The sequence below is a fragment of the Pezoporus occidentalis genome, unplaced genomic scaffold (genome assembly GCF_034315485.1).
Source record: "Pezoporus occidentalis ecotype Australia unplaced genomic scaffold, CSIRO_AGI_Poc_V1 ctg2, whole genome shotgun sequence".
NCBI lineage: Eukaryota > Metazoa > Chordata > Aves > Psittaciformes > Psittacidae > Pezoporus > Pezoporus occidentalis.
Genome location: NW_026913855.1, coordinates 12,222,039 through 12,244,913, shown reverse-complemented (window position 1 = coordinate 12,244,913; position 22,875 = coordinate 12,222,039). Strand labels below are relative to the sequence as shown.

The following is a 22,875-nucleotide window of genomic DNA, read 5'->3' as shown; positions in this document are numbered from 1 at the left end:
GCCCCCCCGCGCGCACCAAGCGGGCGGGGGAGAAACTATGCGCATGCGTAATTCACGGTCCTCCGCTTTTCTCCGCCCCCGAACGGTTTCCACCGCAAAGTGCGGCTTGGAGCATGCGTTGGCTACGCGCCGAGCGTCTGATTGGCTGTCCGGTACCTTCAGGCCAATAGCAGTGCCGGTTCCTTTGGAGGTGTGGTGGTTCTGCTTTCCAATGGGATTGGAGGTTGTTGTCAGGTGGTGCTTGCCGCTTTCCTTCCTTTCCCAGGTGGGCTTCCGCCAAAGATGGCAGCTGCGGCGCGGCCGGGGCCCGGCGTGGAGGAGCTGGTGCTGCTGGAGAAGCTGCTGGGCCTGCCGAAAGGGAGCAAGTACGGCGTCCAGGGGGAGCGGAAGGTGAAGGGAGCGAGGAGGGGCTGGCAGCGGGCGGGGGTTCACCCACCCTCTTCCCCAGCGATCTCTTACCTCGCCGCTTCCCCTCCCACCTCTGCGGCCCGGCCCTGCCAGATCATTCCCTTCACCGCCGTTGCGACGGTGGCTGAGACACACACACACACCCCCCCCCCAAACTCCTTTTCCCTTGGGGGGGCGGGCCGTGCCCTGTGTTGGCCTCAGCTGCCCATCCCGTTTCCGTCAGCTCTTCGCTTGGGCGGGGGTTTCGTTTTCTTTCCCCGAGCCGCTTCCTTCATCACCCGCCCTAAGTTGTGGCTGTAGGGCCTCGCTGCCTACTCGTAGGTTCTGGAAACTTCTTTGTTCCGCCTGTGGAAGGAAAATTGCCTGTCGTTGGAGGGATGTTGGCTTAAAATGTGCTTGTTCTTACACCACCCCTCCCTACGCTTTTCTTGTGCCAGCGCAAGTTACATCTGTGCTGGAGTGGTTAAATTGCATGGAAAAAAGATACGATTTTAATATTAAGAAAGTATCTGTAGTGAGGAGTTATTGCTCTTAAATATTTTGCTTTTTTAAGTAGAAGTCTTGGCGTTTTGAAATTTTTACAGAAACATTAGGCTCTGTAGTTTAAGAGGCATCTTAGGCCTGAAAAGTGTAATATGGGGCTGAGAGTGTTACATATGTGTAAGGGCCTTTACATGATGCTTTTGGAGAAAGATAACAGAAAAGAAGGTGTGTGGTTGCCTTGTGTTAGTTGGTTTGTAGGGTTTTTTCCCCTTGACTTTATTGCTTATGATTAAAGTCCTGAATATCAGTATATGCATTCTTCAGTTGCAAAAGCTTCCTTAGTTATTTGACAGCCTGAGTGGTGTTTTAATGCTGTTGCTGTAAAGCAGAAGTCTGAAAAGTCAAGTAACTAGATCGATCTGTACTTTTCCAGACTGCATGTTGAGAGAAAAAAGTGAATAATTGTTAGAGAATCTTGGTGCAACTACAAAATGAAAATCATGATTTTAGCTTGTACTTTATGTTAATTTAATCCAAACATAAAAGCTCCTTTGTGTGGTCAGATACTTTGAAAAAAGGAAGTATTGCATTTTAATCAGCAGCTTTTGTCTTTTGATGTTGTAAATGACTGAATGGGCTTTAGTCTGTTGCAGTTAGTTTCAATTCATTCACTTAATTTCTGATTCTTAGCAGTTCAGTTTCTTTTCCCCCAGTTTAGTATGTGCTAGTGTCACTAACAAAGACATGGTTAAAGCTAGAGGTGTATTGTGTTGTCCTCCCCTGATATCAGTGAATTACTAACATATGTCAGAGCATTTGGAAATAGAATAGTAAGTATGAATAAGCATTTTGGTAAACCTTGCTGCTGTAATCTGCCCAGAGAGAAATTGGGTGCTGCTGACTTTACAATCCTAAATCAGAGTCCTGAATTTGAAAATAAGTTAAAAGTTAATTACATTTCTGACAGTGTTAGAATGAGCAATAACATTTCTTGCTAATAGAGGCAGAATTTTATTAATTTGAGCTAAAGGTATCTTGGCTTATGCATGTTCAGTACTGTTTCTTCTATAAAAAATGAAAATATACCACCCCAAAGAGTAAGAAGAGAATATACACATGGTTTTAATATTACAACCTGTAGTATCAATATTTCTGAATTCCAATATATTGCTTTAAAGATCCTTCTGAAGAGCAAAAAGAAAAAAAAAAAAAGTATTCTTACTGCACTTTTTTTTTTTCTTATTCTAGGTTCCTGTTCTTCAGACAAACAATGGACCTGGTCTGACAGGAATAATGACCATAGCTGCCTACTTAGTTAAACAGGCCAAGAAAGAGCAACTGCTTGGAAGTACTGCAGAAGAGAAAGCTCTTGTCCAGCAGTGGTTGGAATATAGAGTGACTCAAGTAGATGGAAGCTCTAGTAAAGAAGATACAAGGATAATTCTGAAGGTAAGGAGTATTTAATTACCTTGCCACTGAATTTTGGAGTGACTAGACCTTGAAGAAAAGTATGGTGCTGATGTGTGTGAACAACCGAGTAATAAAACTCGGTAATAAATCTGCTTGCTGCTTTTCACTTTTCTTGACAAAAATACCCCAACAACCTGAAATAAGAGGGAAAAGAGCTTCAACTGTAAAGTATGGGAAGCAGAGCTCTTAGTGTTTTATGGCTGTAGTGCTGGAAACTACCCAGGGTGTTCCAGATAGTTTAGAGGTTGTTCAGCTGCCTAGTCTTGTATTTGCTGTGTAAGATGGCATTTTCCTACTATCCTACAACAAGTTGACGCTGTATTTCAAGAGAATGCTGCTCTGACTGTTTTAAGAGCAATTCTTATTGATTTGTTAATTATGGAATACAGGCCATACTTTGTGTTGCAGTACTTGATACTGATACCAAAAGGAGTTAGTGGACAGAATTCCTGTGTTGGAAATCATAAAGGCACTTTGCAAAACTACCCTTCACGTAGTTAACCTTATATGGTGGGTTTAGTCTGCTGTAGTAAATGTTTCTTGTAGTCTGAAGTTTAGTTTCTCTTAGGCAGGTGGAAACATAAAAGAGGATCTCAAGGGTCACTCTGTTACTTGAGCAAGAAATATATGGCAAGGAGTAGATAGCAAAACTTACTCTATTTCCTCCTTACTTCTTGTGACTGATAATAAAGGCAAAATAAATAATCTTGTGACAAGACTGATTTTTGAAGTCTTGTGGGAACAGAGCTTGAAGAGAAAATTTGATTTAACTATTAATTTTATTAAACTGTTAAATTTGATAACACTCTTAAGTGTTAAGGGCTCTGTTTAATAAGTGTATATGAAACTAGTAAAATTCAATCAGTTTTTGAAGTGTTAATTTTTTCTAATTTTAAAGGTATATTTTAGATGGCAAGTATGCAATGCTCAGTGCTACTTTTGACTCCGGGTTTAGAAATAGCTTTGTGACATAAGAGGTATTAGGAAGGTTGATTTTACATGAGGCTAGCAGAGTCTTAACGCTTCTAACTTCTGTTAGGTGTGGTAAGTCTGAGTAAACTAGAACTATTGCAGAAACCAAAGATAAACTAAAGCAGCATTCAAGAGTTAACATGTTGTGTTACATAGTCAAAAAAAGATCTTGCATCTTAAAATTGTGCCAAGCAAAACCCTGTTAGTAATCTGTTGTCCTTTTCAAACTGACAACCTCCTTGATCTTGAGGACTTTGAATGTCATGCCTGCTTTACAAGGATCAACTTGGTGAAAGCTCTAAAGAACCATTTTTTTCTTTTATGCCCCAAGTAATCTGAGTTACCAAGATCTCATTGTAGCTATGTAATATCTTCCATCAGTTAAGCATCGGTTTGTTTATATTGCTTCTCTTTTTGTAACAAACTGCTCTCATTTTCTACATGCAAATGCTATCAAAACCTTTACAGTCATGGTTACTCTACAGATATCGCACAAAAACTGTCTACCTTTGGGATTTCTGAAACTTTACTGAAGGAGGCATTGATTAATCAGCGTTTAATTTCAGGTTTACCTGTACTTTGAGCAGGTGGTATGACTGGGTGGCCCTCGGAGGTTCCTGTTGTCTAATTAATGTTGTTTTAAAAAAACCTTTCTGACAAGTATGACATAATTTCAGTCATTTTTTCAAACAAACTGGTGATGCCTTTTGTTCTTTCCCAAACTGTGAGAAGACCATATGAGAATAAATAACTTTTATTTACTTTTCTTGCTCTTCTGTTATACAAAAAACAAAAGCAAGTTTTCTGTCTTGTTATAACAAAATACATGTGCTCTGGATGGCTTAAGTGATGGTACCTTTGTCAGCACACACGAGTATCTCTAGAACTGCATTTGAGTATTAAAACTAGACGCAGTAATACGGTTTCATGTTGAAGCTGATACCTCTTTTCAGTTTCAGTCTTAGAAGCACTGGCAGTGTTGAAAAGACAGTATACTGAAACACAAATATGTAGATAAATTGAGTGTTTCCAAACAAAGCAGAATTTCCCTATTGAGAAATGGTGTCATTTGAGGGAGAATCTCTGCCTTTAAGTATTATCTGGTAGATATTGCAACTTTAAAATTTTCCTGTGGATTTTTTTTTTTTCTTAGCAGATGTTGAATAACCAGAATTTATTTTGACACAGGGCTGCTGTGGAATTGTTCCAACACTAATAATTTCATAGTATAGCAATTAAGATTTTTTTTTCCTTTTAATTTGTTCTCTTGCTACCATGATTAATCAGAAAAAGAGGCAGCCTACCATTAAAGTATACTATGCCAAGAGGGAGTAGGAATGAAAAAAAATTAAAAACTAAAATAGGAAGGGAAGTCTGAGGTTGTAGTTTTACAACGTGTCTGGAATACACAATGGCAGTCTTGGGACAGCTGCAGCCTAGAGCCACAATTTATAATAAGCTGCCAAAAACAGTTCAGTTACTTCTGCTATAAACTTTAGTCTGTCTCTGTTTAACCCTTAATTGAGGTGATGTGGTTCTGAAAAATGTCAGTAACTGGTTTAATGTTTGATAATTTGATTAGGAAGGGGTTTCTGTTGGCCTTAGGAAAATAGGTTCTTAAGTTGTTCTTGCTGGTGTGTTGACTCTTACTTGGCATGAAAGCAATCATGAAGTAGCCAGGCCATCTCAGCCAGGTTTTTTATTTTCATTCAGAGCAAATGCCATGCTGTTTTAAGTGGCCAATGAAAGTGTTCTTGGAGTTTGGTTTTTGATTTATGCTCCTGTATTGAGCAAAATAAACAGGAGTAGTACCTCTGGGCTGTTCTTCAGCATATATGCAGGAATGATGGTTGTTAATAGTGGTGACAGCATAATATCTAATGCATTATATTAACTTTGTTGTCCACAGGATGAGAGAGTATTTTCCTTTGCTGCTTTGATATTTGATTAATGGTACATGAAGCTTCATAGGAAAAAAAATGGAAAACTACTGAGGAGTTGTGCCTGATAACTACCAGTCTTGCTACTCTTCCAGGAAGGAACTGAATGTTTGTGAGACACTTGTGCCATCAGATGTCCACTTAGGTGTTATTTAATTCAATTGAAGAGATTTGAATGTCTGTCTTTAGAGTTCTTCCACCCTACTACATCTTCAGGGGCATATGCTAAATAATTGTGAGCTTGCTATAGAAATCTCTAGATTCTGAAGGATAATTATAGAAAAGAATTTTTGTGTTCTGCTTTTAGTGTCTTAAACAAAAAATGTTCCATGATTTCAACTAGTTTTGTCCTAATTTCCTGTGCTGTCTGGCTAGAAACATGAAATCCAATTAGAAATCTGAGTAAGAGAGTTTCAGTTCTTATTTAATGTCCTTGTTTGAAAAATTACTGTTTCCACAAATACATAAGCAGGTTAATCCATACTCTGCCCATGCCATTAATCACAGTTCTTGTACACTGTTTTTTTGACAGACTTCTAAATGGGATGCCTACCCTGGCAAGCTTGTTCAGCAAGTCTTTATTAAATTTCAAGTTTCTGTATTCACTTCTCTCCCTTTTCTGTTAGCACCGGGATATTTTTGTTCACTTGCAGGTGTAAAAGATTCTATTTTGATTACTTGAGCAATGTGTCTTAAGTATCTTTTCTTCTGTCTCTTACAGGAGATTGTTGAATGTATGTTGAATGTAATACTCATCCAGACCAGGTTTAGCTCATAGTTTGCCAGTAAGAGAAGTCTTGCGTGAGAATTAAAAATATGCCTATGCCCCAGCAGTGCAGTTCTACTTTTCTTGGGTATGGCTGCAGAATCCTTTCTTGAGTTCTGCATCGTCAGAGGCTTTCCTGATACATTTGAGAGGGCTCAGCTCTTTGTCTCTGCATGATGAGATATAAAGGCATTTAGGGTATAAATGACCTTGAGAATACTGCTGATTGCAAGGATGTGCTTCTGTGCACAGGCAGTATGTGCTGGACATACATACGGGCACCAGTGGTGTGTTGTGGACAAAATACCCAAAACAGTATCAGTATTAGATCCATTGTCAGCTCTTGAGTCATGTAAGAAGCAGCTGTTACTTATCTGAGCTATTCTCTTGACTTGTGGTGGTTGGAAGGGATTCAGTTGCCTTAATGGATGAATTGGATTACAGATAATTAAATTGCATATTTAAAAGATAATAAGTGATACTGTGGGGTAGCCAGAAGTGTGCCGTGGGTGGGGTGTGTTGAGCTGTTGCTCCAGATATATGCTGTAAATTGGAATTTTTTTTCTCCATAAAAAATGGGGATGGACTGGGAATCCATCAGCCCATAAATAATGCAACATCTCTTCTTCCTGTTGCTTTTTTCCCCTTATACCCAAAAATGGAATTTGAATTGCGGTGGTTTTTCGTATACTAGTGCATCAGACTGCAGTTATGTCTTAAATACCTGTTTGAAATTTGACAAGGGGCTTTCTGAGGGACTGCAACAATAAGTTCATACAATTCCAAGCAATTTCCAAGTCTATTTCAGTCATTTAATATTGGGATTGTATATATGTAATCAGTTTAAGTAGTGATGCTCAGTACATGAAAGACAATGGTACAAACGACAGACCTGAGTCTCCTGGATGTAATAGAAACTCGGATACAGTTTTGTATTCATGTTTTCATTAGTCTTTCCAGGACAGGAACACTAGTTCAGTTTAATACCATGGTCACTTATGAAAGCTTGACTTTAACACAGAATTCTTACACAGTTGGCTATCAGCCAATAATATAATCATCTATGGGAAACAAACCCGTGAGGCAAGATTAACTAGATGCACCTAGTGCACATGAAAAGAATTGCGCATTTCTGAATTACTTTAACTTACAGGATGAAATTGTAGTATCTGTCTGTATTTTATGGAAGGAAAGCACATGATCAAGAAAAGAATTGAAGACTAATTTATCCAAGACTAAGCCATTTTTGCCAAATTCCATTTGTTCAGTTAACTGATTTTGTAAAATTTCATGAATCAGAATAAATAATTGTTCACACTGTAATGTTTTATTTTGCCTTTAAAGTTTTAGGATTTTTTTTTAATTGATTAGTATTCTGTGTATACATGCACAGTATAAAATTTTGAGCAGGGAAATAAATGTGTTGATTGTGCCTTCATGAATGATGAAGTTTTTACTTTATGAAATCCTCAGTCCATAGCTTGGACTAAGAAGAAAGAGGGGAGGGAGGATATAATTTCAGTGGTGTTACTTCTCACTATGTGTTAAATTTGTGGTTAATCAAAGTGAAAAATACCGGTCAAAGAATCTGTGTCACAATAGATGAAGAATGATTAATTTTCTTTTCCTAGTAGACAGATCTCTGGGTATATTTGGGGGTTTTCCTTCCTGCAAACCTTTTCTTAACATTGCATTTGCTTTTGTCATGTGTGTATGAAATTCCACAGAATGGTAGTTATATGATTAGAGTAATCTGAGGGTTTACTAACATGAAGCAGTAAACCAGTCTAAAGAAAAGAAGCTATATAGCCAGGGGCAGATGACCTTACAGAATTTTAACTATGCAGGGGTTAATATTTTTCTCCAATTTGCTCTAATAAAAGAAATCAAAGCAGACATGAGGATGTTTAAATACTACAGAAGTACAAGAGTTCTGTCATGAAGAACTTATCAAAGAATTAGGTGGCATAATGGAGTCAAACTTGTTAAAATCAAATGCAGGGTTAGATGTCTTTGTCTCAGCATTTTAGTTTTGTATTTTGGTTGGTTTTACATATGCATTGTAGGATATCTCTATCAGTAAAATTATGGAACCACAAAACTGCAGTCTGCCAATGGCTAGATATAATTTTTTAATTGTTCACTAATTATTAACCCCCTTCTCTTTGCCCTAGACTCTTAAAAAAAACAATAAAAGATTGTCTTAAAATGGAATGTGTTGTAATTAAGACCAAAAAACTATTTCAGGGACATTTTTTAAAATATTAGTTATATTTGAGTTTCTTACCTCTGTTTCTGGGGCAGGGGAGGGGTGGCTTAAGGAGATTGCTGAGGAAACAGGAGGGCATTTACTACAATTTTTTTTCAGTGAGCAGAAGAATACTAACAGGGAGAGCTTCCAGGTTACAAAAACTAAAAGTTGCTTATGCTAGGATCGGGGTTAATATAGGTAACTTTGTTGCTGTGTTTCTTTCTTCAACGTAGGGGGCAGAAAGGTGCATAAATTGAACGAGAAGCAGGTAAGATGTGGAGAAGAGGAGGGAGGTAGAGGTTATGTGTGACTGCCTGTATTATCAGAAGTGGTACACTTGAGGAAGAATAAGTCTGTCAGCCCCCCTGTTTTGCAGCGGAGAATGACTGCATACAAAAAGATGTGAAAAAAGGTCTTTCAGTAGTAGAGATTTGAAATAATTACTCACTGAACCTAAATGGAGCCTTCTGCTACCCACCCTCAGCCTCTCATACAGAATAGTTGAGAGATGATCTTAAAATGCTGAAGCAGTGTTCTCTTTGAAGGGACTTGGACAACAACTGAATTTACAGTATCAGTCAATAAGAGTTGCTAGCAGTGATTTCAGTGTTAATAAAACCAGGTGTCAAATGATACTGAAATGGGTAGCAGTTCCAGACTGCTGACCAGCTGCATTGAGTCCTGGAGGACAGGAGAAGCTGCTACTGGAAGAGCAATGCGCTCTCCTTTGATTGTAGAATTGTATTTTCCACTTATCAAATGTTAAATGTCTTTAACAGCAATGCTTCTGAGTCATATGTGCTAACAATAACAAAAGTCTTGGTTTTGGAGCTCCAGTAATTTGGAGCCGAGAAGACAGACTTGAAAGTACTTGTGTGGAGTCAGATGGGAATATAAAATAAATCACACTTGTATTTACAAAAATTTGAGTGGATATAAGGGGAAGAATTACAAAAATTATGTACCAGCAGCAAACTGGCTAGTACTGAGTTTAGAGAGCAACATTTACATTTTATTGAATCCTCGCTGTCAAAGTATGATAGTTTATTATCTTGACACTTTTTTCTCCTTTGCTGAATAGGGATAAATTTAAGCTGGCATTTATTTTATGTGCATGGTCTCCAGAGTAGATTTTCTGTTATTTTCAACAATTGCCTTAATATTTTGTCTTACGATGTTAATACTACAGCAGTACAATGGCTTTTTCATTTTCAGGATCTTAACGTACACCTTGAAGATAAAGTCTACCTTGCAGGAAACATTTTTACCTTAGCAGACATTCTGATGTACTATGGGTTGCATCATGTCATGGTAAGTGTTATTTGAATTATTTTTATATGTACAGCTCTCATAATTGTTTATCTAAAGGGCAGCTTATTGTTGTAGAAATTGACCTACTGAATTGCTCAGTGAAAATCACAGAATGAAAATTGAGAGATTTCATACAAAAATCTTCAAATAAAACAGGTTTAAGTTGTGGGTTTGTTTTTGTGGAATTTTTTTAGTTGTTTTTTTTTTTCTTTTAGTTTTTTTTTTACTTATTTTAATATTTAGGTATGGGTCTGTCAAAAAAGAAGTGTATTACCTGTAGTGTTCCGAATGCTTTAGTTACCTCTACATAACAGGGATAATACCTGTCCCTCTGACATGCATGTGTGTCTGAGAATCAGTGAATTTAATCAACTGGGTGAATGGTTATGTTATACCATTAAAAACAGGACTCTGATTAAAGAGTGCAAGAACAGTACACTTCAAAAGGCAGGCTGAGGCAGAGAAGGGGAGGGAAGATCAAGTAATGGAATACTACCAAAAATGAGAACATAGACTGAGGAGTAGGTTAAATTGAGAAAGTGTGAAGCAGAGGAGCAGGAAGGGAAGCTTCATTTCAGAAGGTTTTTGAAAACATGTTAGAGTAAGTCACCTAGAATTAATTCTGTTAAACTATATTTGCCTTGTAAAGTATCTTAAGTAATAGGATGGATGTGTTGACTAGAGTGTCAGAATGGGTTACCTTTCACATATGATATGTAGACAGAAAAAATGTGTAAGTACTTTCTAAAAATGACTGTATATGCTGTAGGAGAGTATGAGTTCCAATGATACTTTTTATTTGAAAATAATTTAGGCAGAAGAAAATAAAGCATATTTTAAATTTAGAGTTTGCTCTAGAGTAGACCACCTAATCAAGAAGATAAGCTTTGGGAAATGAAGCAGATGGTAGAAACAAATGACCTGGTGTTCCTGGGTGCCTGCAACCATCCAGACACTACTTGGGACAAGTTTATAGTACAGCATCTGTTTCTGAAATGTGTGACTTCATGGAAGTTCATTTTCCGAATCTGAAGGGTATAAAGGGCAAATAATGGGGTGGCTGTCCTAAATAAAGAGGAAAATTTAGAAGCTGCTAGCTGGGAATTGCATCTATTTTGAAGGTTTCAGGCTTGATTAATATAGGTTCCTAACTATAAAGGTGAACACTTGAACTGTAGAATCTTGTGATTTATTTTTATTTTTCCTGTAATGAGAGGAGAGTACATCCAGAGCTGCAGCTCTGCCCTAAGCTTTGGGGGGGAAGCTGCTCTATCTCTTAATGTGATGTGGTCTAGTGAAGCAGTTTGTCATACACATGACTGTTTCAACTAAGCCTTGTGCAAAATATCAATACATGCTTCCTCTAATCCTTCAAGAGAGAAGGTAGAAATAGGAGGCACCGAGAGGGAGATCCATTGTTCTAAACAGCAAGAACTGTGATCTGAAAATACTACTGATAATGACCTTCAGGCTTAATCTCTTACATTTTGATAGACTAACAACTACATGCTACCATGTACATTAGTAACAAAATACTGTAAATATTGGTGTCAGACCATGATTGTCCTGAATGAGCTGAGTATTATTCAAACATTAAAAGTCTTCTGGTGCGACTTTAATTGGAAATGATTTAAGACCACTCACTCCTTCTGCACTCAGTTTCATTTCCCTTTTGTAGTGTTTCTGAATATAGATCATACATCTTTGTATTACTTCCTTCCTTCCACCGTCATTAATGAAAGTCAGATCCACAGGTAGTGTTTCAGGCTTATTGCAGACTTGAATTTATTTTGAGTCTAGAAATACACTTGTAATAATAAGGCAGGAACTAAATTGTATACATTGTTGTTCTGCATCATAACATAGGTCAAACACCCTAAAAGTGTAATGCTTGATATTAAGTTTTTTCTAAATCGGTGTGATTTACATTGTCATATGTAATTCCATGTCTCCGTGTATCTGATATAAATATTGTTGTCTTTAGACACTTTGATTACTTAAGTACATATGTGGATAAGTATAATGAACAATGAAGTTCTACTAGGTTAAAGCATAGATTGCAGAGAAAACATGAATTTGGAAGCATTGCTTAAAGATAGCTCAAGCAATCAGTAAGCATTAAATTCCCCCTGTGGTAATGAACTTGTTTCCCTATGTTTTTATTCTTAAGTATTTTCAAACAGCAGAAGTTCAGTTCTATTTAAGAGAAATAATCACTACAAAACTTTGTCAGAAGCAAAGAGGTAGTCTGAACTTTGTATGTCTGACTTGGAAATTTCTTTAATAAGGCCTAGAAATAAGTTCTGGGTGAAATTCAGATCTGCAAATGGAAGATGCCTCAGTCAAAGTTTCGGGGTCAAATCAAGTACAAAACGAAGTTGTTCTCCTCAGATCAGAACTAATACTGAACTAAAATGAGAATGCGCTAGGAGCTTTTTTCCACTTATTTTTTTTCCATAATGAACATTTCCTGTAATAAACAGATTGCTGTGAATTTTTGTTAATACTCAACGATACACTGCTTTTAGTAATGAGGTTGTTACCTCATTACTTTCCTTCTGAAAAATTATGCTAGAAATGGTACTTAAACTAAATGCAAAACCAATTTCACTTTAAAGAGAAGACTTAATTTTAAGCATGTTCCTTCAACAACAGAAAATTAGTCAAAACTATATAAAAGTGCATATAATTCATTAAAAATCTGTTTAGCAGGTTGGCGTTGGGTTTTTTTTTTTTCCATCCTCCCCTCATATCTAAAGGCTAAATTTAAAAAGTGAGATTGTATCTTATCCTTTTCTTGATGCTGAAGAACTTGAGATATAGGCAGGTATTTTTAGAATTTCCATGCACGTTCTGGGTGTGGGAATGGGAATTTTTGCCTCCATCCCCAATGCAACTGAAAGCAAATATAATTAAGGCATGTATATTTATAGCTCTTCTAGAAACTCTTCTAGTTGTGTTGTATAATGACCACCTTGGTTACCCTTTGTGAGCTTCGTGGTGAAAGAATAAGACTTTATTCTTTTTTTTTTCCCCATGACATAAAAAAGCCTGTCAAATTGAGTGTCTGCTGCTTTGCTATTAAAATAATTGCTTTAATAGCAAATAATTATTTTAACAGCAGAACAGCAGCCTTTCTTAACTTGGGGGAATTATCTAATTTAATGAGGAAGAACAGAAAATACCCATCTAACAATGTTGTAAAAAAACGCCTTGGAAGTGATCTCTAAACAATTAACCTAAGAGTTACATTCCAAGTAAAAAGTAGAGCATGCCACAAAGTGCTTTTTAATATATTTCGCTGATGGAGTACATTATGTAAATAAGTAAAAATATCTTGCTTGTTGTGCCTAGAGTACAGAAAGGGGTTTTGTTATTAGAGTAGCTGTCTGTTTTGCCCTTCAGATGTTTATTCACTACACGAACAGAACGGAGGAAGACTAGTTTTCCAGACTCTATTTTTTATTTACAGCAGGGAAATATGAAGATTGAGAATTGTCAGTATAAAGTTATGGGAGGAAATACTGTACCTGCTGCAAAATCTGAAATTTAGTTCAGCATTTTCCTAACAAAGTGCTTACCCATTAAAGACTTTCAAAAAAGGCATTGTAATTATAACTTTACACGTGCTCAACTAACAGTTAAAGCTGACGGTATTTTTATTACCTGCTCATACTTAAATATTTTTCTTCATTTTCAGTAATTTTAAATGGCCTTAGAATACACATGCTGCTCTTTTCATGCTCTATGTTAATTTGTAAAGGGTTCTACAACTTTATACCAAACACTGGCTTCCAACTACCATTATAACAAACTGCAGATGATCAAAGCATTTTCCCTGTAAATGGTGCTGCATGGAAGGTTTTGTCATGGATATCCTGCACTTGCAGAAGCTGAGGCAATTTGTGAAGCACTTAGTGTCACATTTTAATAGCTTCCATTCTTTTTGTAATGCATTTAAAAATTCTGGAGTTTTCCCCTTATCAGTGTCATTCTCTTCCACTGGGCTAATGCTGGTTGACTCCTTTATGTTTCTAGCTCAGCAAAAATAATATGTGGCTGTAATTGATTTGTCTGTGCATTTCTGTCAGTCTATACAGCTGTAGGAATAATGTTTACATTTCCATGCCAGCAGGAAGAAACTCAGATTTTCTCATGCTGCTTAACTGGGGTTCACAGCAGTTCAAAACTGCAGAAGTTTTTGAGGAAATGCATGTGCAGTGCTATGCTTATATTGTGGCAGGTGAGTTCGATAAGAAGAACAGCTAGTTGGGTTTAGGAGCAGCTGCAAGATCCCTGATTTTTGGTTGTTGCTGCAGTTATTGTGCTCTTAACTTGCTGTTAATAGAGTTTTAATGGTATGTGGCATTGGTTTAGAGTTCCTTCCTCCTGCAACTCCTTGAAATTATTCTTTCCTCTGTAGTTTTCCCATGGCTCATCTTCTAGTATATATATATATTATCTTTTTACAACTACATACTTAAATCTTTACAGTTCTTAGCCAAGTGCTGGGCTGTGTGAAAGAACAGTCAGGAAAAGCAGCAAATATTACAGGCAGCCCTTTTTCAGGAAAGGGCTGGTGCAGCACGAGGTAAAATTTAACATGAAAGTTAGTTTTGAACACCAGCTTTTCACTTAAATAGCCGAGTAAATGAATGTGTATAGCTCTTCCTGTGATTTAAAGTTTGTTGCAACATTTGTTTCCAGGGGTCCTGTGCCCAAGATGAAATTTGCAGTGCACCTGCATTATCCATAAAATCTGGCATTTGCAGAACAAGGCATAAGGAATATGGCATCTGTTTAGCTTTTGAGAAGGGGATTAACCTAGATCAGCTCTAGAAGTCTAAATGTGAGAAGTATTAGGCACGTCTGGCTGTGATTTGTCTGTTAAAAACTATCCTCTACAGGTGTGTCCTCTTTCATTGACTGCAGGTGTTGTCAAGATGACTAATTTAAGCTTGATGGGTAACTTGGTTAACTGAAAATGAAGTGAGGTGAATCCCGTGCTGCTCAGTTTAAGTATTGGTGAGATGATGAGATAGGGCAGTTGATGTGAGGATCACATTTGTTCCTGATGCAGTTTTTGTAGTCTATTTTGAGGACTACCTGATATGTAATTCAGTTGTATTGGGTTAATGTGAGGAAACACATGATTGTCTAAACTGATAAGCTGACTTCATAACAGAGGAATGAGGAGACCTAAAATTGCTAATCAAGGAGTAGTAATGCAGGTGATAGAGGATAGGAATAGTTCTTCTGCAGCTGGCTTAATTCTGAAATAATAAAAGACTTCAGTGAGGATGTTGGTGATGTGAACTTTGGTGGCTTTAAAAGATATAGTTAATATCTGTAATAGTACATGACTTCATCTGAGCTAGTCCTCTAATAAAAAGTAAAGGTAGGTTTGAAGCTTCTGATTAATTCTGGCCACAATTCCAGTGGCAAGGAGCTGTTGGAATAGCTAGATTGTAGTTGGAGGCTTCTTCCTGTCTGCTCTTGCAGCTGTTTAGATTTGGATTAAAATAAACAAGTGTATATGCTGTTGACTTGAGAGCACAACAGGATGTCAAACTGTAGGAGTGATAGTACTTTAAGTTTATGAAGTATGGACAGGTTTCCAGTTTGGTTTACTGTAGTAATTTGAATCGTTCCATTGCTGCCAATGTGAGCTAGCACATCTGAACATTTAAGTGTTAAGCTATGGTGTTTCTTAGTAACTATTGTATGACCACTGCTCAAAATAGAAAACAACGTTCAACTTTTCTGTCCAGTCTGAAATTGCCTGAAAAAAAACCCATATAGCTGTACTTATAATACACCTTGAAATACAAAGTGGTTACTTTACTGATAAGACTGCTGGCTAGATTAACATGAAAGACTAGTGCCCCCTGTGGAACTCTTCACTGCACCCCCAATAATGTATGCTAACCCCATAAATAGATGCATTAAATTCAAGCAGTCTAACACCCTTTTTAACCCATTGTTGTAATGCAAATATATATTCCACCCTCCAGGTCTGTTCATTTGAATTAATTAAAAGTAAATCCATATTTTGGGTTGTGATTTTTTCATATGTGAAGTTAAGATAGAATAGTGCCAGACTGTAAAAACTGTTTGTCGTGGTTTAAATCCAGTCAGGTAATTCGTTCGCTCACTTCCCCCCCTTTCTTGCCCTCCCCCTGCTCTCGGAGGGATGGAGAGGAGAATCAAAAGAATGCAACTCCCACGGGTTGAGATAAGCACAGTTTAGTAACTAAGGTATAACACAAATCACTACTGCTACTACCAATAATAACAATGATAAAGGAAATAACGAGGGAAGAGAATACAACACCTCACCACCAGCCAACCGATAACTTGCCCCCCTCAGCCCAACCAAGCACCGACCGATACCTCCTCCAACCCTGCAGTCTCCCAGCCCTTCCGGCTAACTCCCAGTTACATCCTGGGCATGACGTGCTGTGGTATGGAATACCTCTTTGGTCAGTTTGGGTCAGCTGTCCTGTCTCTGCTTCCTCCCGGCTTCCCCTCCTCCCTGGCAGAGCATGAGGCTCACAAAGTCCTTGGCCAAACCAAAACATCGCTATCAGCTCTGTTTCTGAGCTGAAAGTCAAAACACTGCACTGCACCAGCTACCAAGAAGGAGAAACATGACTGCTACTGCTGAACCCAGGACACTGTTTATGCAAGTTGGAATCAGCTATAAAACTGTCCACTTTTATTTTGCCTTACCACGTTTGACATTAATGATACAGTGCCTTGTTTTATTGGTGCCTTGTGTTTCTTCCCCATGATATAGTGCCTCGTTTTATTGATGCCTTGTGTTTCTTCCCCATGCAGGTGGATCTCACAGTGCAAGAAAAGGAGAAATACCTTAATGTGTCTCGTTGGTTCAACCACATTCAACATTATCCAGGTGTCCGGCAGCATCTGTCTAATGTAGTCTTTATCAAAAACAGATTATACACTAATGCTCATTAAGGAAAATCTTAATGTCATGTCAGAAGTGTGTTTGGGAGTTTAGAAGTTATACTGTCCAAAACCACTAACTTGCAAATACTGGTTTGCAACTTTCTGTATGTGAACCAAAACTGTTGATGCCTCAAATAGAATTGCATTGAATTACTGTTGTTCATTCAAGAATTTGAACTTACTAAATTGTATCATGTATCTGATTAAATGCAACAAAGTTGGAAAGATGAAAATTGAGTTTTAAGTCACTATTTTTTGAAAATGAGAAGTTCTTTCAATTAAGTATTCAACGGTAATAACACGGTCCTTATAGGAAAGAATTATTTTCCTTCAATTATTCACTCCTTTTGCTATTTATTGAATTTTTATGTATGTCATGCTTTCTTTTCATTTTATTTTCCATGGATGTTTACACTAGTTTTGTAAAAGTTAAGAGCTATATTGTGTGCCAAGGATATGAAAAAGGGAACATGCAAATGTTACAAAGTATTTATGTGACTGAATAAATTATTTTAAAACTCTTTAGTCTTAATTTGGCTGTGAAACTTCTTGGTAGCTCTACAGTAAAGAAAATTTTGTTTCACCTTCTGCTTCATTTTGTGGTATATGTACTTCTATTTTGATTCTAGAAGTGTCTTCTTTCAAACTGAATAACAAAGGTTAGCGTTCTCTCAAGATTCCTGCTTCATATGCTGTTTCCACACAAGCGCAAATGCAAGTTTCAAGATGATAAAACCCAAACCACGTAACAGGAAAAAAACAACCTCCCCCTCAGTTTAAGACGATAATGAGATCCTCTATCAAGTTTACTCTCAAGGTTGGATCAGCAGGCATTTGGACAGCGCTAACATAATGCCATAAGGATACACCTGAACTACGTAATTACCTTCTGTGCAATTCAGTTAACGTTTTCTTTTAAAATGCTGAAAGAAATATAAAGATACTTTGATATTTTAATTGTTAAACTTCCATTTTGGTTTCTACAACAGTATTCAGAAAACAACTTCACAATTGTGGATTCTTTCGTCTTGTGCTCTGCTTTAGAAGCCTCCCATCCAGTAAGGTGAATATAAAGGTACCTTGGATGGTGTTTGAGCCTTAGGAAAAAAAATAGATACTAAAATCTATCCTAACACATAACAGGATAGGAGAAATTTGCATGGGTAAGCTTATCTTGCACAATTCCAGGCTATTAGGTGTTTTCTGTATATGCATAATTTCTTCAGAGGGTTTACAGGCACACTTTCAGGAATGTCTTATATTGTTAAAAACGAAAATACTCGTTTGGTTTGAAAAAGTTCTTATTGTTTCCCAGAGGAATTAGTTCTTAGCTTCTACTATATATCCTATTAGTTACCTTTCTTCCTTGCTATTTAGAAGTAGGCCTTGTATACTTGATCTCACTGAAATATTGAGATCTGTTCAAGAATTGTGGAGTGGGCTTTAGCACAAATGTACGTTGGAAACTTCGTACTCCATACTTATCACTTTTGACTACCTGAAGGTTTCGGGTTTTTATTGTCAGTACTTGCACTCTTCCCAATTTGTTACCTAGTAAAATGTATATAAGAGAGTTTGCTTTTTTTTTTTTCCCCATTTATGGTTGCGAGAAAGTGATGATGAGACTTGGAAAAATGTCTTTTACAAAATTCTACTGTGATGAACCATTTCCTGTTTCTGAAGGGTAGCATGAGTGGGAATCAGTGCATTTGGCTGGAGTTTGCGGAATTTCCACATTCATCTTGCAAATGTTGGTCTTATACACGCTATTGTGAGTGAGAATAATTGGAGCTTTATAGGGTGTATGTGCAAACCTTCATCTGTGGAAACAAGCAGCTTATGTTACAGCTAAGAACACTGAAATGGAACCAGAGCTAAAAATACTGCTGAAAACAATACTGTCATCTGCTCAGGCAAGTTTTTTCAGGATGCTGCTATGAAGTGTCTTTTTTTAATCCCAAACAGTTGCTGTTTCCAATTGTTAGGATTTCTCAAGGTGGCTGCATGCTACTGTAGCAGTATCCCCTAGCCTCTTGTGCCAGTTTTATTTTCTCTGGTGTAGAACAAAAGTGTTTCTTGCTGCTGAAGTGTTTAAAAAAAAAAATCAGTTAACAGATGAAATGTTTAGAAGTGTATTAGTAAAATTTAACTCTCTGCTATCCAAAAAGGCATTTGGTCATTATTGTATGCTAACTTGAGCATTTCTGTTTGCCTCCCCTGCATGAAGAAGCTCAAGGGGGTAGACGGTAAAAGCAAAGAATGATGAACCAAGATTTTTGTCTTTAGAGAGATGACTGAGAAAACCAAATAGTATTAATTTCCTTCTCTCTCCCCTTTTCTTTATAATGCCTTTTGATCATCAAGGACAACTAGGTCTGCACAAAAACTTCTGAAAAATCACAAAACAGCTTGATCTATGTGGAATTCTATGAGGTACATTTTTTACGATGATGCTTCTCGATATGTACAGATGAGGTGTGTGTGTAATCTTTCAAACTAACATCAATGGTTTGTATAAAGAGTGCACATGGGTAAATGTTCTGGTGATTTTAAAGCTACTAACACTTGTCTATGTGTTATCATACTTTCACTGAACATTAGTAGAAGTGACTTTTCTCCCTTGCAACCTTCTTTCGCAAAATTTCAGTTGCTGAAGGGCACTGTAAATACTGTGATGTTTTACTTTGTTGCTTTGCAGTTTGGTGATGATGATGACCACAGTGATATGTGGAATTTATTTTCACAGTATTTCATGAACAGTGGCACTCTCATTTGTTAATGTATCTCATCATTGCAGTATTATTATTTTGCATAATTGTTCTATCTAATTTAGTCAAGGGGCCTGACATGTTATGGTCTTTTAAGTATGTGCCTCTGGGACTTGAGGTTGTTGCCATATGGTGAGATAGTGCTGCATGACAACCTTTCAGCAACTGAAGAATTCAGCAGTAAAATAAATATGGTAATTGTAAGTGTTCAGTGAAAACTTACACTTACCACTTGTCTTTTTCCCTTTGATGCCAAGATGGCAGCTGCTTGCAGAAAAGCCAGGCTGAAACAGATATCTGATATGTTAGAAATGTGCTGATGATTTTTAGTTGTCTTTGAATGTATGACTTTATTTTCAAGTGAGAGTTCAGAAGTCTCATGGGGCAGTTCTTGCACTGAGACTTATAGCTGGGTAGCAGTGATTTAAACACAAATCCAGGTTTAACATAGGGTTAGAGAAAAGTGAGTAGAAATGAGAAAATTGAGATATGATTTACACTGGACAGGAAAAAAAAATTGTTCCAGTTTAGACCTGGGTACTAAGAAAATCTGACTGGAACTGAAGCAAAGGCTTTTCAGCAGCAAACCTGTAAAGAGTTTTTTGTTTGTTTTTTTTTTTTCTGTGATAGATTAAGTGTACAATGGTAATACATTTAAGGGGGAGGGGTGAGTTCCTTTTGTGTTGTCAGTGATTTACCTATCCGATTGACATCCCAGTTTTCTACACAGAAAACAAGTTAGGAGATACCACCTCAGGTTAACAATTGAAACAGTCCCATCACGCAAAGTCGCTTACTTTTCTTCGCTGCCCACCCACAGTAGGGACTTCCTTTCAAAACAGTTGCTCCTATGGAATTACCAGAGATTGAAGTCTCCTAGCTAGCACCTTAGCTGTTAGCATGTAAGAGGTGATACTTTCACATCCTTTTAATCTTGTTTTTTGATATTGTAATCCTTCTTCATAGCCTACCCTGCCCTCTTCAAAATATTTTTAAACTGACATAGCCTTTCTCCCAGGAATTTCTTGCTATTGTCTGAATCTTTGGAAATACACAGGCCTAGAAATGGGTAACTTATTTTTTTTTATGGTACATATTAAACTTCCCAGAAGGTGGTGTAGTTCATTTGGGTATCTTGATAAAATAATTATTCAACTTTGCTTGCTTTCTCTCTCACATGCATGTCCACCTGTTTATTTAAAGTATAACTCATGGAAGAGTAATCTAGACTCTTCGGTGTGGGTGTGGATCCTGGGTTATTAGCAGGGAGCTGAGACACTAGGATTTAAGATGCATACAAGAACTTTGCAATTCAAGTAAGACATTTATCTTAACTATTTTATATGAAAATGCAGCTTAGAAGTGTTAACATGTTTTTGTCTGTGAAATAAAATACACTCAAGTGATGTCACAGATGAAAACAGCTATAGAACTTGGGCATCTTTATTCTCTTCGTTAAAAGGCAACAGATGATCAAAACTCTGCTCCCCAGTGCTATGGATTTGGAAGATGTAAGGACAAAGTGCTTCACAAGAGATTAGCTGAGAAAGATGAAAATAAATAGATGCAACTATAAAGTCATTGTCAAGAAATCCAGTGTATGCTCTTTTCAAAGGTCTAGCAGACCTAGACTCTAGTATGTGATTTTCTTTTCTATATATTTTTTTTTTCCTTTTCACTTTCAATCCTATCATTTCTTTTAATCTTTGGTATGTTTCATGGTCTTTAACTTCAAAGTGTAATTGTAATGATGCAGCTACTTAATGGATTAATATGTTTAATATTTTCCCCCTAAAAGCAGAATTTCTTCTTTGCATCTATAATTGGATCGTGCTGCTGCTCTCCCTAATGGCTATGCCAGGTTTCATAGTCGCCATACACCTGAGCACATGCTTAATCACTTGGTAATGTTATTTTTTGTTCTAGATTTATCAAAATTGAATTGTGCTACACACTTCTTTTGTGCTTTATTGCAAAAGATGAGTGAGGAGAGGTGCCATCATGCACCTCTGCTGCACAAGCTTTCAGATTCAGGCTGGGTCTTTGCATCCCACCGCTACATGTCTTGAGTATTAGATGTATAGTACTTCAGAACCCAGCTCTAGGGAGATATGTAAAGATACCAGAGATTTGGAGGGGAGGGGGAATTGATTTTGTAGCAAAGTTACTTGTTGCTGCTCTGTGCACATTCCTGCAGGCCGTTATTTTCCATGCTGGTAGTGATTGTAGCCACTGCGGCTGCTGCAGATCATGGCACATCCCGACTCTCACTCTGCAGGCAGGCGGGAGGTGAGTAATTTTTTATCATTGCTGCATCTGAAGGATTCCCCTTTCCCCTCCCACACTACCTTGGCCCCTTTAGGAAGGTTTTCATCTATTAAACTTTCCCTTCTGTGTTGGAAGAACAAAGTCTTTTTCAGCATTTCCAGGCTGGTGATCTAATTTGACAGCTCCTCGGTGATGTCTATTCCACTTCAAAGAGGCAGGTAGCCTCAGGCAAGCCAGCTGCATTGTGGATTCTGCAGATTTGGCTTGCTGTTCCTGCTGGGTGTCATCTGTCTTCTTAGTCTTGCGGTGGATAATTTTTGTCCTCCCTAGCATCATCTGCCTGAGCAGTTTCTGCCTGGCAGGCCTGTCCATCCAGGTTGAGCATCAAATACAGTAGCCGCGCGACTAATCTGACAAGGCATTCCTCCAAACAGCACACCCCCAGGCCTGCTTTGGCCAGCATCGGCATTGCGGCCCGCAAACTTCCACCCATCACGATCATGGTCTCAGTCTCCCATCACGGGTGCAGCCCATGGACTTATTCTGCTGGCGCAAAGTATGTCCCCCGCCTTGCCTTCTTAAGGGCCGTCGCTCCCATTCCTCCCATCTTGGCAGATATCTGCCTCAACAGGTTTGGGCTTTCCTGCCTGTTGCTGGCATTTGACTCGGACACCGCCACTTGGATGAAACAATCCTTTAGTGGATTATCATCGCTAGACAGCCTGTGGGGGAAATGACAGGATTCGGCACGTTCATCTGGAGATTCTGCAATTCGGAGTGCTGTTAACACTAATGGGAAGTGGCAGGGTGATCCCTGAAAGAGAAAGCGGGTTCCATTGCACGGCAAAAGTGACAGAGGTTGTTTAGCGTATCTCCCAAAAGAATACATGATGACTACATATGTTGATTTTCATGCTCCAAGCCAGAGCTATTTCCATATTTTTGTGACTTGATGGCTACTTCCTACAAACTGACAGGTTAGGGGCTCCACAAGTATTGTCTTTTTATAGCCATCCGCTCTTTAAGTCCTCCTTAATTCTTTTAAATATGTTTTGAAAATAAACTTGACAGTGCAGTGGGAGTAAGCAAGAGGAGGAAGAAAAAAGAAACAAACCAGGCATAAATGCAGCAAATAAAGCATATTCTTAAAAAAAAAAAACAATAAATAATCGGTATACAAACGGAGAAAAGGTTTCAGGACAGTAGTAATAGAAACCGATGCACTTATCTGTCACAGAATTTGTCCTTGTTGCAGTCCTGTAGTTC

At 37.8% G+C, this 22,875-nt stretch overlaps 1 protein-coding gene across 1 annotated transcript; it reads left to right on the top strand.

Moving 5' to 3' along the window:
- Window positions 1-237: 237 nt before the first annotated feature.
- On the top strand, window positions 238-17,094 carry EEF1E1 (eukaryotic translation elongation factor 1 epsilon 1). The gene is made up of 4 exons (XM_062617868.1): window positions 238-390; window positions 2,140-2,340; window positions 9,506-9,601; window positions 16,442-17,094. The coding sequence occupies exons 1-4, from the start codon at window positions 283-285 to the stop codon at window positions 16,580-16,582; spliced, it is 546 nt and encodes a 181-aa protein (XP_062473852.1). The 5' UTR covers window positions 238-282; the 3' UTR covers window positions 16,583-17,094.
- Window positions 17,095-22,875: the final 5,781 nt, after the last annotated feature.